Source organism: Carlito syrichta, unplaced genomic scaffold (genome assembly GCF_000164805.1).
Source record: "Carlito syrichta isolate Samal-C Ts95f unplaced genomic scaffold, Tarsius_syrichta-2.0.1 Scaffold309200, whole genome shotgun sequence".
In the NCBI taxonomy this organism is placed as follows: Eukaryota; Metazoa; Chordata; class Mammalia; order Primates; family Tarsiidae; genus Carlito; species Carlito syrichta.
Genome location: NW_007253296.1, coordinates 844945 through 860637, shown reverse-complemented (window position 1 = coordinate 860637; position 15693 = coordinate 844945). Strand labels below are relative to the sequence as shown.

General features: G+C 42.4%; 1 protein-coding gene and 1 pseudogene across 4 annotated transcripts in view; one reads left to right on the top strand and one right to left on the bottom strand.

The window, feature by feature from the left end:
* Positions 1-463: 463 nt before the first annotated feature.
* TADA2A (transcriptional adaptor 2A) overlaps positions 464-15693 on the bottom strand; it is a 66936-nt gene continuing 51706 nt past the window's right edge. For 2 of the 4 annotated variants that reach the window (XM_008066952.1, XM_008066953.1), the window contains 6 exons: positions 12310-12420; positions 10500-10571; positions 6937-7069; positions 6132-6175; positions 3349-3422; positions 464-1333 (listed from right to left, as the gene is read on the bottom strand). In XM_008066952.1, coding sequence (XP_008065143.1) covers positions 1148-1333; positions 3349-3422; positions 6132-6175; positions 6937-7069; positions 10500-10571; positions 12310-12420 — 620 coding nt within the window. In that variant the 3' untranslated portion in view covers positions 464-1147. Of the gene's footprint in view, positions 1334-3348; positions 3423-3702; positions 3806-6131; positions 6176-6936; positions 7070-10499; positions 10572-12309; positions 12421-15693 lie in introns of those variants that run through there. The other 2 variants (XR_504875.1, XM_008066954.2) reach the window with 2 other exon arrangements.
* Positions 14652-14891, top strand: LOC103269382 (annotated as a pseudogene).

Sequence of the window (15693 nt, the reverse complement as noted above, 5' to 3'; positions counted from 1 at the left end):
ATGTGCGCGCTACCACGCCCCGCTAATTTTTGATTTATTGTAGAGATGAGGTCTCGCCAAGTTGCCTAGGCGGGTCTCGAACCCGTGGGCTCAGGCAATCCACTCACCTCAGCCTCCCAAAGGCGCGGGATTACAGGCTGAGCTACCGAGCCCGGCTTATATCTGTTTTAAAAGCAGCTTTTTGTATCACAAATTCCAGATACATGGGGGGTGAGGGGGTGGGAAGAAGCTTTTACTGCAGGCTTGTCTTTTAACATTGAGAAATTAGGGTTCAGGTCTCAAACCAAGCAAAACTGAGGTGAATTGCATCATCTCCATCCTCAGGGGCTTGGTTTTCTGGGAAACCCAAGGTAAGGACAGGGTGAGTTCAGGACATACATGTTAGCAGAGTGGAGTGTGATGGGGCCAGCATCCAACACCTTAAGTGTACTTCGGTTACCAGAATATTTGACACACCCACAAATTAAATGCAAAACATTTTAATTCATTAATTCTAAAAATAACAGAGACATTTTATATCTAGTGCCACCTCTTCAGAAGTCTACTGCAGATTAGACAGCCAGACGGCAAAGTAGAAAGCTAGACATTAAAATTAAAGATGTAGTTTGGGACAAGACCATAATGGGGATATTTTCTTTCCCTTTGCTCATATACATAAGTTGTCAGCTTAAAAAATCTTCAGAGGGAAAGAGAAAGCTTTCTCATATCTAAAACTTTTATCTTTATTTTAAATCTGTCTGCAACATTTGAAGCCAAAACAGATAACCAGCAAACTTACCTCTCAGTACAAGGATCTGAGCTGGGCTCCTGGGACTAAAGCCTGTGGTTTAGTTCTATTTCTACCATTACCATGATGTGAGCTACTATGGTTCTTTTAGTTACAAGAGGTGTTAGGAATGAATGCCCACTCACATTTAATAATAGCTTATCTAGCACACAACTCTGCAGCACAATACCAACAACAGGAGTGTTTTAAAGCAGGGTGGAGAAGAAAGCAGACATTGGTACAACTTAAGGTTTCCTTTGTCCTTCCATCTTTTTACAATTAGCATTGAGGTCACAAGCAAAACTCTCCAGAATGCCCACACTGTCCTTTGGCCCACCACATTCCAAACTTCTGACTTGTGATTCCCAATCCCTTAGTGCCTCAGGCTTTAGTGATGTAGCCTTCTCGGATGAGGAAATCATAGATTTTCCGGGTTTTGTTCACATCTATCTTGATGAGTGCTCTTGCCTGTGCCAATCTCAAGCCTCCTTGCTTGTTACATTCGTTCAATAGAGCAGATTTGTATTCTAAATAGGCTCCAGGGACCAACCTCACCATCTGACAGAGCTGCAAGACATAGCAAATTTAATAAACATTAACATCTGTCATTTTTGTAATTTCATCCAGCAGGTATAGAAAAAATTTTTACAAAGTGACATCAACCTCCAGCTATTTATAGGAGCAGATGGGTGGCTGGACCACATTCCATTTGGTATCTTCTCTGCAGAAAACACTCCCTCAGGAAAGACAGCCAGGAGAGCCTTAGCACATGCAGGCTGGTTCAGGGACCTGGGTTTGTTAGGGAATACAATTGTTGTTTCTGAGGAACAGCCTGACACACTCAGGAGTCAAGCACTAAATGCCCAGGTAGAGGCTCAGCACCCCTCTCATGGTCAGGAAAGAGCCACAGGACACAGTGGGAGTGGAAGATGGAGACACCAGGGCTCCCAAGTGTGAATCAGGTTATTTTTAGTATTTTAGTATTGAATAAAGCACTAGCCCCTGCTTTTGTGATTACATTTCCTACTTGGAAAAGAGATATAGAGACCTTGTTAAGAGAAGGTCACTTTTAAGTACTAAAAAAAAATCTAGAAAAGTTGGCTCAATTCCAATTCATCTGCCACATTATTCAGCAATGAGCATTCTGAGGTCACCATTATGTGGGTAAGGATAAAAAATGCTTAACATTCCAGGCCATTCAATACTTGAATCAGACTGGTTTGTGACCTTCTTCAGCAATATGCAGATACTACATATACCTCCTTCTACTCCCAAACTAACCTTTACTGTTCCTGGTGGATAAAATAAGACTAACACAAGCCCCTACATATGACTCTTCCTAATTATGTGACCTGAACCAATGATATGGAATGGCAGATTGGGAGATCGACTTAGGGAGTTATAAGGAAGGTGCATATGAGGAGCAAAAGAAAAATTCCTCTCTTGGAATGGACATCAGAGCTGTGATACATTTTTTTGAAAACTTTTGATGATGACTCTCAGGAGGCTGGATTTAAGTTTTAGAAACTGTCAAAATCAATAAGAAGACAAGCCTGATGACTGCCATTGAAAGAAAATTAGGCCATGTCATTTTTATAATCAAAATTAATGTGATGGCTGTGTGTGGGGGCTCATGCCTGTAATCCTGGTACTTTGGGAGGCCAAAGAGGGAGGATCACTTGAGCCCAGGATTTCAAGACCAGCCTAGGCAACATAGCGAGACCCTGTCTCTAAAATAAATACATAAATTTTAAAATAATTAATGTGTCTATATATGATGTAGAAATTCTTTATGTTTACAAATATGCTCTGGAGACAATTACAAAAATATTTTCTGTGATGACTATACTGTTGAAATAAGTGTAGAACTTTTCAAAGTGGCTACTCTAAAAGGAAATACCTATTTTCATGTAAAAGTTAATTTAAGTTTATAAAAATTAATTTCATTTACATAATGCACTCAGAGTGGCCCTTAGTAAATGCTCAATACATAAATGTTGCTGCTATTATTTAATTTACACATTACATGTTCTTTTCCCAAAAGAGGAATAGTGGCAGGGTGACAAGGAAAGAAGTTCTCTGAAACCTGCCACAGCTGGCTCTTACCGCCTGGTCTTCTAGGACACACCAGAGCTACACATATATATTGAACATGCAGAGCAAAATGGGTTTGACCCCACAATGAGTTTCTTTTTTTTTTCTTTTTCTTTTTTTTTTTGAGTTGGAATCTCACTCTGTCGCCCAGACTGGAGTGCAGTGGCATGCTCCTGGCCACCGCAGCCTTGACATGCTGGGCTCTGGCGATCTTTTGCCTCAGCCTTCCAAATAGCTGGAACTACAGACACGCGCAACCATGCCCGGCTAATTTTTTTGATTTATTGTAGAGATGAGGTCTCGCCAAGTTGCCCAGGCAGGTCTCAAACCTGCAGGCTCAGGCAATTCACTCACCTCGGCTTCCCAAAGTGCAGTATTAAAGGCTGAACCACTGAGCCCGGCCCATAATCGGTTTCTAATGACAACTTAATGAATAATCAGCCCCTATTTTCTTTCCTCTAGTTCTCCCCTCACTGTCTTTTTGTTACCTCCTTTTCTTTTTCATTCAGCTTCTCTGTGCCAGGGAGGCCAGTGAGGTTCAAGGGTGGTGCACTTCGTCTACCTATAGATATAGACAGAAAAGGGCATAGATTTCATCGGAGTGACAATTCCTTAGGTGAAAGGGTAAAACAGTTCAGTGCAGCCAGGCCAACTAGGTATAGGATAACTATATCCAGTTGTAGGAAATCTTGCCCCATCTCTTCAGGCCCTGCTTAGCTAGCAACATGGATGCCCCAGCATTCACTTGAAAATAAAAATGGTAATCCAGGTACCCTGAATTACGTATTCCGGGTACACGAATTATCTAAAATCTGCTAAAATACACATAGAGTCACACATACCTTAGTGTCATCCAGTTAAGGAAGGTCATACATTGCCTGCCTTGACAGCTGATGAATGGAAATAACAACTCTGCAGAAGGAACATTCCCTAATCCTCACCACTCTGCCAGCAATACAAGGAAGGAAAACATGGTAATTAACCAAGTACTGTGTGCCTTTAGATCAAAGGCAGACTGTTAGGCCAGCAAAAGGACTTCTTATTTATTATGTGAGAGAATATCTGTTCCTTCCGAAGTAACCTTGTTTACCTGAAAGATCCACACAAAGGAACAATAAGCCATTATATGGCAAAGCAGGGGCTGAGGTCAACTCACATACCTGAGAAAGAAACCTAAGTAGGAGGTCACTGGCCAGGATGGGAAGCTTGATGTGCAAAATTTTGCTTAGTTTTGAATGTATATTTGGGATTAGTTTTAAATTGGGGATGGATGGACTGAATTAAATAAAGAAGTTTTAAGAGGGTTGTTTTTCAGGTAGAAAAAAAAGGGAGAGGCTGTTACAAGCTGCTTTGATGGAAAACAGGCTTTTCAGTAATAGCAATAAGGGAGATAGGGCATAGGGCTCAGACCTGTAATCCCAGAACTTTGGGAGGCTGAGGTGGGAGGATCACTTGAGCCCAGGAATTTGAGACTAGCCTGGTTAACATAGTTAGACCCTGTTTCTACAAAAGAATTTTAAAAATTTGCTGGGAGTGGTGGTGTGTACCTGTAGTCCCAGCTACCCAGGAGTCTGTGGAAGGAGGATCACTTGAGCCCAGGAGTTGGAGACTGCGATGAGCTGCAATTGTGACCTGTACTCCAGCCAGGGCAACAGAGTGAGACCAGGATGTAAAACAAAACAAAACAAAACAAAACAAAAACAAAGAGGATAAGGGCTTACCCAAAATGCTTAAAAAGAAAAATGAAATCTTTTGGTGTCTCACAAGTGTTACTAGAGGCTAGACTACAATCAATGCCAGGCTTCCAATGTCTCATTGCCTTAAGAGCAACTCAGAGCATAAAATAGAGCAAAGGGCCTCCTCAACCTAAATATAAGAGGTCAACCTAAATATAAAAGGCTAACATGAGCCTAGGAAGAAACAATGAACAGGTGAGCACAGATGGTTCAGAAAAACAAATACCAAAGTTGCAGATCATGTTAGCCAGTTCCTTCATTTTAATTAGCCAATATTAACTTACTTGTATTTCTATATTTAGATTTGGGGAGAGGGGTTGGCAGAAAGAAATTTACAAAGTAAAACTTGGAGTTCACTGTCTTGGCTACTCCCTTTTCTCCTTTAAGTATAAAAGGTAATTACTTAAAACAAGGAAATAAAGGAAAACAAAATTATCATCCCTGAAAAGGCCTTATCTGGGCTTTGTCCAGATCCTGAATCTACTGAGATTTTATAAGGTCTCTTGTCCCAAGCCTCCAGAGAATGGTAAAATGGAAAATGGGTTGCTTTTGACTACTCCCCATCCTTAATCAGTGGAGTGGTCTGAATGTTCTGATTAGGAAAAATGACTAATCTATCATATAGAGCAGGAGTGAATGATAACCAAGGGAATATGCAAAGTAACATCACACCCTTCCTTCAAAGCTTCATAACTAATACCTTCCCAAATTCCTGGTTGTTGAACCAATCACCAAGGATCAGCCGACAGCACATAGCTTAATCTTGCTCTGTCAACTAATCTCAAAATAGGATATACCCGAAGATGTAAAGCTAAGAAATAGAAATACCTTAGGTCTCCAACTATGAAAAAAATCTTGGCATTTCTGGCAAGTAACATGCTTCTTTGCTCTTATCAGATACAAATTTTTTTTATTTGAGTTGGAGTCTCACTCTGTCGCCCAGGCTAGAGTGCAGTGGCATGCTCACAGTCACCCCAGCGATGACCTGCTGGGCTCCGGCGATCCTTCTGCCTCAGCTTCTAAGTAGCCGGAACTACAGGTATGCACTACCACACCTGACTAATTTTTTATTTACTGTAGAGACGAGGACTCGCCAAGTTGCCCGGACTGGTCTTGAACCCATGGGCTCAGGCAATCCACTCGCCTTAGCCTCCCAAAGTACTGGGATTACAGGCTGAGCCACCGAGCCCGGCTCCTGATACAAATATTTTAATTTATCTCTTGTGAGACAAGTCTCAAAATTTGTGATGGACACAATGCAGTAAACTAACTGCTCATGAACATTGGCAAAATGAAGAAGCTACCTTTCTGAGTTCTTTCTGCCCCATCTCTGTATCACACTCTGAGGATAATTCCTACCTGGTCATGAGGATTGGGAAAATCTGCTGATGTGTGTATTTTGATCTGATACTTGATTACCATTCTTTCTGCCTAAGCACCCTGTTCCTACAGAGGGAGCAGGAATGCTGGGTCACCATAAGTCCTAGAATGCAAACTTCACAATTAAAACTTGCTCTGGCCTGAAAAACAATTACCTGAATTTGAAGCCATTGGAATGGAAGGACTCAGGCCAGAATCACTACAACAAAGAAGAGGAATTTAAACTTAGGTCATATCAAAGAATGCAATTTTGAAAATCCCTATGGGACTGGGTGCCACTTATCAGGTAGGTCACTTTGAAGCGATATAATGGAATAGACTGCACCATGTTTTGTAGACTATCTCATTGTACTGACTAAGAAAGAAAATGGATTCTGAAGGGAAAAAAAAATTCCTCTGATTTGTTAAGAAAAATTTGTGGCCATTGCCGTAACTAGACTCTGGTGTGGTCATGTGCTCTCTGAGCTATGGCTGTTGTCATGTTTCCTGGCTTTGGTCCCCTTCCCTACCTTGGGGAGGTGAATCTCCTCTTTCTTTCTCTCTAATTTACTTTTTAAATAAACTATATTTTCCAATCTAAAAAAAAAGAGCACGTAACCTGGGGTACCAGTGACACCATTCAGGGAAGGGACAGGAACATGACCCTCCAATGAAAATGATACCAGTAGATAAGAAAAGGGAGGAGGGAGCAAAAGGCATGGGCGGGAGGCTGGGGGGAATTCACTAATTTAAAAAAATAAGATCAAAGTAGCAAAGTAAGAGTCTAGGAGGCCAGATGTTTCTCAAAATGACCAGTGCCACACTGTTTCTGAGATGGACTGCTAAAATCTTTCTGAAATTTCCTAGTTAGCCACATAATAATCATTATTCTGTCATCTAGGGTGGCCACAGAAGTGTCCAAAATATATGTGAAGGCCAAAGCGTCCAGGAGTGTCTCCTTCACCCCAACTAATTACTAACATGTCGGCTTGCCGGCGGAGCCACTGCTGGCAAGCACTACTGTCCTGGATGTACTGGAGAACTTCAGAAAGCATGGTGCGTTTCAGGCGCTCTTCCTCTCGTGTCTTCTTGAGGTGATCATAGGTTCTGGCACCTGGAGGTGTAGAAAACACCATGACTGCAATAACAATACAGCAGAACTGAAGGGCTTCCTCACTGACCAGCAAACAGTTTGTCCTTTTTATGATTTCCTTTGCAAAACTGCTTTTACAATTATATTTCCAAGAGCAAAGTCAATTTCTCACAGAAATTGAAATTTCTGAAATCTTCTTTCTTATTTTCCTTCCTTGCTTTCTCCCTCCCTCTCTTCTTTCTTTTTATTTTTTTGAATTGGAGTCTCACTCTGTCACCCAGGCTGGAGTGCAGTGGCACTGTTGTCTTGTTTGCTTACTGTTCTATTTTTTGAAGCTACACAAGTGTTACAAGTATATGCTCTTTCTGAAAACTTAATTAGAATTACAAAAATAAATAACTAAGTCTCTTTGACCAGTACTACTCCTTTTCCCTATTTCCAAGAGGAAACCAATATCAAGAAACCAAAATCAGGTACCAGAGTCTCTATATGCATCTTGCTAAACAGAAGAGTTGCATGGTGTTTTCCACATGTTAACAAAGATACAGATTCCAAAATACTGTATCGGTGGGTTTCAAACAATGTTCCACAGAGCCCCAGGATACCATGGAAAAATTTTAGGGGCTAATGTAAAGAAAAAAGACACTACCGAATACCATTGGTCCTGGGCTCTACCAAATCTGAACCACCAAACTTCAACCAAAGTAATTCTACTATTGTCTTATTTAAATATTGGGGCTCAGCCGGTAATCCCAGCACTTTGGGAGGCTGAGGTGAGTGGACTGCCTGAGCCCGTGGGTTCGAGACCCACCTGGGCAACTTGGCGAGACCTCAGCTCTACAATAAATCAAAAAAATTAGCCAGGCGTGGTAGCGCATGCCTGTAGTTCCAGCTACTTGGAAGGCTGAGACAGAAGGATCATCAGTACCCAGCAGGTCGAGGCTGCGGTGGCCGGGAGTGTGCCACTGCACTCCAGTCTGGGAGTCAGAGTGAGACTCCAGCTGAAAAAAAAAATGTTGAGGCTTCACATAAGATTTCATTTCAAAAAGTTTCTAATGTTAAAAATAAAGAAACTTGAGTCAGACGTGGTGGCTCACGTCTGTAATACCAGCATTTTGGGAGGTGGAGGCAAGAGGACTGCCGGAACCCAGTGGTTCAAGACTAGTCTGGGCAACTTGGTGAGACCTCATCTCTACAATAAATTAAAAAATTAGCCAGATATGGTGGCGCATGCCTGTAGTTTCAGCTACTTGAAAGGCTGAGATGGAAGGATAACCTGAGCTTCGCAGATTGAGGTTGCAATTGCCGTGAGTGTGCCACTGCACTCCAGTCTGGGCAACAGAGTGAGATTCCGACTCAAAATAAATAAATAAATAAATAACAATTATAACAGTCTGAATTTATATCCATAGGACTATGTTGCCCCCATAGGGCTGTGTTAAAAACAACTACTTCTTGCAGGTAGTAGCTAATAGATTTCAACCATCAGAAAGGCTTCAAAGAAGGAGAGAATGCTAAAGATAATAACAATAATAGCAATAACATCAAAACAACAGAAGCTGCCATTTATTGAGGATTTATTGTGTGCCAGGTACCATGCTATGGTGTACTATCTCTAATTTAATCTTCAAGCTAACTCTAGGAGACTTGGAAAACAAAAACATGGATAGAACCACAGAGCTGGTAAACAGGGGAGCCACAATTTAAACCCATGTTGTCTAAGTCTAGACTGCAAGTTCTTAACTACTATAATACACTGTCTTCCCTTATGACCTGGCTCTACTACTAACTCTTTAACCTCTTTTTTTTTTTAGGAGTCTCACTCTGTCACCCAGGCTGGAATGTAGTGGCATGCTCACTGCTACCGCAGCCTTAACCTGCTGGGCTCAGGCAGTCCTTCTGCCTCAGCCTTCCAAGTAGCTGGAACTACAGGCACACACCACCACACTCAGCTAACTATCTATTTGTTTATTGTAGAAACGAGATCTCATCAAGTTGCCCGGGCTGGTCTCAAACCCCTGGACTCAGGTAATCCTCTTGCCTCTGTCTCCCAAAGTATTGGGATTACAGGTGTAAGCCACTGCACCTAGCCACTCTTTAACCTCTTTTTTTTGTTGTTAGCACAAGGCCTGGTGCATGGTAAACATCTGGTAGAATTTTTACCTCTTCCTCAAGTAACTGCAAAGCAAGCATCTTGACACTTAGTTACGTGACAGACGTGGTGACTCAAGCCTATAATCCCAGCACTTTGGGAGGCGGAGGTGAGAGGACTGCCTGAGCTCAGGGGTTCGAGACCAGCCTGAGCAACATGGCGAGACCTAATCTCTACAATAAATCAAAAAAACTAGTCTAGCATGGTGGCAAAAGCCCTTCCAGCTACTTGGAAGACTGAGGCAGAAGGAACACCTGAGTCCAGTAGGTCGAAGTTATAGTGGCCTTGAGCGTGTCATTGCACTCCAACCTGGGCGACAGAGTGAGACTCCAACTCAAGAAAGAAACCTAGCTATTTTTATTTATTTATTTATTTTTGAGTTGGAATCTCACTCTGTCACCCAGACTGGAGTAGAGTGGCCGCTCCCGACCCCTGCAGCCTCGACCCGATGGTCTCCCGCGATCCTTCTGCTTCAGCCTTCCAAGTAGCCGGAACTATAGGCACGCGCTACCACGCCTGGCTAATTTTTTGATTTATTGTAGAGATGAGGTCTCGCCAAGTTGCCCAGGTGGGTCTTGAACCTGCGGACTCAGGCAATCCACTCACCTTAACCTCCCAAAGTGCTGGGATTACAGGCTGAGCCACCAAGCCTGGCTTATTTTTTAAAAATGATCAGATCATGCATCACTCAATTTAAAAAGGCTGACACTAAAACCCAGAACATAAAACTCTCTGTGTTTTAGGAGCAACAGGAGAATTCTAAAACTAAAGCAGCAACTCTCTCTTTTTTTTTTTGAGTTGGAGTCTCACTCTGTCGTCCAGGCTGGAGTATAGCAGCACACTCATGGCCACCCCTATGTCGACTTGCTAGGCTCAGGCGATCCTTCTGCCTCAGCCTTCCAAGTAGCCGGAACTACAGGTAAGTGCTACTATGCCTGGCTAATTTTCTGATATATTGTCAGTATGAGGTCTCACCAAGTTGCCTAGGCTGTTCTCAAACCCATAGGCTAAGGCAATCCCCTCACCTCGGTCTCCCAAAGCACTGGGATTATAGGCTTGAGCCACCGTGCCCAGCCAGTAACTCTCTTTTCTTTGTCTCACAACTTTTATTCTACCTCAAATAATCTATATAAAGGTATTTATTGAAATTATATAGATGAAACTTTACAGGAAAAATAAAAAACCTGCTGGAAAAGGAAAACTTTATTATAAAAAGAACTGACAACACCCCAGTGACTTCTTCTATGTATCTGGAAGACACCAGCCCTTGGATACAGTATGTGGCTGAAGTATACTTACTGCAGAAATTGGTGATGCCTGCTGTCCTATATTCCTGGAGCCTCTTGATTTCCCTTCGGAGTTCAAATTCCACTGTTTTCCCCAAAAAGAATAAAGTAAACAATTGGAAAAACAGAACATCAATGAGCACTTTTGCTATTGAGAATTTTCACAAATTCTACCTTGTATAAAAGACTAAGCAATTTCATTTGGGGAATCCTGTTTCTTGGTACCATCTCATCAGAAATTTTACCCAAGAGCTGAGAAAAACCTACTCTAGCTATCTTCTAGCTGCTGTCTCCAAAGACTTTGTAAAATGGCTAAATTCATGTGTCTATAAAAGTAACATAATTTTTAAATGACCACATGGCCCTGCTCTACCTATTTTCTGTTCTACCCACATAACCAAGTTCTTTTATGAACTTTCTCTGATATTACTTAATGTGGCCCTGATGCAAGGGAAGGACAAAAGTTCTGTGCTCAAGCCCCAGTTAGTTTCTTTATAGCTTTTTTCCTATAAGAACAAAAGAGCATTGTACTTTCCATAAACCAAAGGTTTCTGCCTCCTCTGAGCATACAGATCAGGTTGCACTGTTTGGAATATTATGTGATAAAACATTCAAATTTGGGTGCTTTTGAAACAGAATGAAGGAAGAGCCTGGACATTCCATGGGGTGTAGTTCTTTGGAGTGACACATGAACCAGGGATGTATCCCAAACTGGGACAGGAAGTAAAGGATCAGTCACCCAGTACAAACCATACAAAAAATGCTAACCAAACAAGACATCGGGTAAGGACAACCAACCTGGCTCAGATAAATGCCTGTAATGCTACATAAGAAATATTTGCATGATGAAGACAGGATAAAAACCTTGGTAAAGCAGCTACCAAGAACTAAACTTGGGGGCCAGATACACAAATCTCATGTTGAGGAGTACAGAATAAGCCACTGAGTCCAGATTACTTTAAAGTCCAGGCCTTACTGACATAACAACAATAAATGTTTATATGAAAAATCAATTGGTAACTGGGTAGAGCTCTCTAAGAAATACCATAGACAGCCAGGCTCGGTGGCTCAGCCTGTAATCCCGTGCCTTTGGGAGGCTGAGGTGAGTAGATTGCCTGAGCCTGCGGATTCGAGACCCGCCTGGGCAGGCGAGAGCTCATCTCTACAATAAATAAAAAAAAAATTAGCTGGGCGTGGTAGCACACGCCTGTAATTCCGGCTACTCGGAAGGCTGAGGCGGAAGGATCGCCGGAGCCCAGCAGGTTGAGGAGCGGCCACTGCACTCCAGTCTGGGCGACAGAGCGAGACTCCAACTCAAAAAAAAAAAAAAGAAATACCATAGAGAGGCAACAGAATGATGGAAGTACTATCTCCATGAGGCATCCAACTCTGTCCTCATTTTTAAAACTAGTTTTAATACTAAAATACTTATGAATAAAATAATATAGTGTCTGGGATTTGCTTTAAAATAATCCACTTGAGGGAAGGAGGGAAGAAGAGTGGGTGGTAAAAATGAAACCAGACTGGACATGGGCTAATAACAGCTGAAGTTGGGTGATGGTTATGGGGGTTCATTATATTATTATCTCTTCTGTGTATATTTGAAAACTTCCAAGATAAAACTATACTAAACTACTGTTTATCTGGGAAAAGAGAAAACCATTAGGCTATTTAACTTCTCCTATCCCTATAATTTAATAAAGGGAACAAAGACAGAAATATCAATTTTTTAATTACAGAACGTCACATAAAACACACCATTTCTCTGATTTGTATACACACACACACAACAAATACTTGCTTACGGCTCAAAAACCACCTACATGCATGGCTTTCAATGAACTTGTCATGTTCTACTGGCCCCACAATCCTTGCAAATCGCCTCATTGTTTCATAAAGGTCTTGGACCTCTTTGGGATACCGCCGTTCCATTACTACAGAGAAAGTAAAACATAACAACCATTTCTGGAAAAATGTAACAATCCCTAAGTTTTCTACACTTTCTTTTACAAGAAGTTAAACAGAAGAAAATTATTTCTGAGCTCACATGACTAACTTACTCATGACAGGAACCAAACAGGAAATCCAAGAACATAAGACACAAATCATAATGATAACAGCATCACAGCAACTATCCCACAGTGATGTTATCACTGGAGATCATCTCCACAACTAAGCACTACAAATCTCCCATTCCTCCTTGTCTTTTCTTTTCTTTTTTTTTTTTTTAAAGAGACAGGGTCTCGTTCTGTTGCCCAAGTTGGAGTACAGTAGCACAATCACAATTCATTGTGGCCTCTAACTCCTGGGCTCAAGCAATCGTCTCACTTTAACCTCCTGAGTAGCTAAGACTACTAGTACATACTACCACACTCAGCAATTTTTTTTATTTTTTGTAGAGATGAAGTCTAGCTATGTTGCCCAGGATGGTCTCCAAATCCTGGTCTCAAGTGATCCTCCTGCCTCAGTCTCCTAAGTAGCTGGGAGTATAGGTGCACACCATCATGCCCACCTAATTTTTTATTTTTATACAAAATGAGGTCTAAAGTCAGGTATGGTGGCTTATGCTTGTAATCCCAGCACTTTGAAAGGCAGAGGCGAGAGGATTGCCTGGGCAACTTGGCAAGACCTTGTCTATACAATAAATAAAAAAAATTAGCTGGGCGTGGTAGTGCATGCCTGTGGTTCCAGTGACTTGGAAGGCTGAGCAGGAAGGATCACCTGAGTCCAGCAGGTCAGCCTGGGCAACAGAGGGAGGGAGGGAGGGAGGGAGGGAGGGAGGGAAGGAAGGAAGGAAGGAAGGAAGGAAGGAAGGAAGGAAGGAAGGAAGGGAGTTCTCACTATGTTGCCCAGGCTAGTCTTGAACTCCTGGGCTCAAGCAAACCTCCCACCTTAGCTTCCCAAAGTGCAGGGATTACAGGCATGAGCCGCTGTGCTTGGCCTATTAAAACATTTAAATATTGCAATTATTATTATGAAATCATTCCTATTTGCAGAATAGCAGAACAAACTTTACACTGTAGAAGAAGAAAAAGTTCAGGAATTTTTTCCTGTCCCATTTTATTTAAAATATTAGGCTGGGCGTGGTGGCTCACACCTATCTTAGTACTTTGGGAGGCTGAAGTGAGAGGACTGCCTGAGCCCATGGGTTCGAGACCAGCCTGGGCAACTTGGCAAGACCTCATCTCTACAATGAATCAAGAAAAATTAGCCGGGGACAATGGTGCATGCCATAGTTCTGGCTACTTGGAAGGCTGAGGCGGAAGGATCGCCGGAGCCCAGCAGGTCAAGGCTGCAGTGGCTATGAGCTTGCCACTGCACTCCATCCTGGGTGACAGAGTGAGACTCTAACTCAACAAATAAATAAATAAATATCAATCTGAAGATTGAAGTACAAAAATCACTTGAAGTTAGGAGCTTGAGACTAGCTGGTGCAACATGAGACTTTGGCACTAAAAAAAAAGTTTTTGATTAGTTGGGCAGGAGGTGTGTACCTGTGGTCCTAGCTACTTGAGAGTCTGATACAGGAAGATGGCTTGAGCCTAGGAGTTTGAGGCTACAGTGAGCTAGGACTTTTCTACTACACTCCAGTTTGAGAGACGGTACGAAACCCCATCTCTTAAAAAATAAAAATTAGCCAGGCTCGGTGGCTCAGCCTGTAATCCCGCGCTTTGGGAGGCAGAGGTGAGTGGATTTCCTGAGCCTGAGGGTTCGAGACCTGCCTGGGAAACTTGGTAAGACCTCATCTCTACAATAAATAAAAAAATTAGCTGGGTGTGGTAGCACGCGCCTGTAGTTCCAGCTACTTGGAAGGCTGAGGAGGAAGGATCACCAGAGCCCAGCAGGTTGAGGCTGCGGTGGCCGGGAGCGTGCCACTGCACTCCAGTCTAGGCGACAGAGTGAGACTCCAACTCAAAAAATAAATAAACAAACAAACAAATAAATAAAAATTAAAATAAAAAAAAAAACAGGTCAATGTTAGGAGGTGTGTACACAGCGTTCATTTAAAAATCATTACATGGTTGGTTTGTATAGGGGCCGAACACAGGACGTCCTCTGCTAGGAGTATCAGTCCTTCCAGCTCCCTGGACCTGACCTTCCCTCTCCTCCTGTACTTGTCTGGGGGTGCCTACACTAATCAGGAGTAAATTCAAGTTCGTCTGCCATGAACTGAAAGGTTCTCGAACACATGTCCCTACTCCCGTATGCCTTGGCAGCAAAAACACTGACTCTCTGCCTAGCATTTGCTGGAGCGAAAATATACCAAAGAAAAAGGCTGGAAGCCAAACAGCAAAAACTGGAGGCTGAGAAGAAGAGGCAATCAGAGAAGAAAGACAAGGGAAATCAGAGATTTTGCAATGTAAATATCAGTTTGAGTGGACTTCAGCTGAGGAGAAGGACTTAGTTATTGGATGATATGTCAGAGGATAACCCCCAGCCTATACCTTTAACTTAAAATAATGTGACTTTTATACGCTCTAAAAAAACCCCAGTATTTTTGTTGTTGTTGTTGTTGGTTTTTTTGAGTTGGAGTCTCACTCTGTCACCCAAGCTGGAGTGCCATGGCACACTCACAGTCATCGCAGCCTCGACCTGCTGGCTCAAGCGATCCTTCCACCTGAGCCTTCCAAGTAGCAGGAATTACAGGCACATGCCACCACACCCAGCTAATTTTTTGATTTATTGTAGAGAAGAGTTCTCACCAAATTGCCCAGGCTGGTCTCAAACCCCTGGACTCAGGCAATCCTCTTGCTTCAGCCTCCTAAAGTGCTGGGATTACAGGCTTGTGCAACTGCACCCAGAAAACCCAGTATTTTGTTTACTAAAATAAAATGCCTTTGTAAAAAAAATCATTATATGGTATATATACACTATCAAATACTATCCAGTTATCAAAAAGAATAAAATAATATCTTTTGCAGCAACTTGGATGGAATTGGAGAACATCATCCTCAGTGAACTAACTCAGGAACAGAACCAAACACTGCATGTTCTCATTTACAAGTGCGAGCTAAACCAAGGATCCGCAAAGACATAAAGAACGGTATAATGTACACCGGAGGCTCAGAAAGCGGAGGGAGAAAGGAGTGGAAGGTCAAAAAAATCAGCCGGGCTTAGTGGCTCAGTCTGTAATCCCATGCCTTTGGGAGGCTGAGGTGAGTGAATTGCCTGAGCCCGCAGGTTCGAGACCTGCATGGGCAACTTGG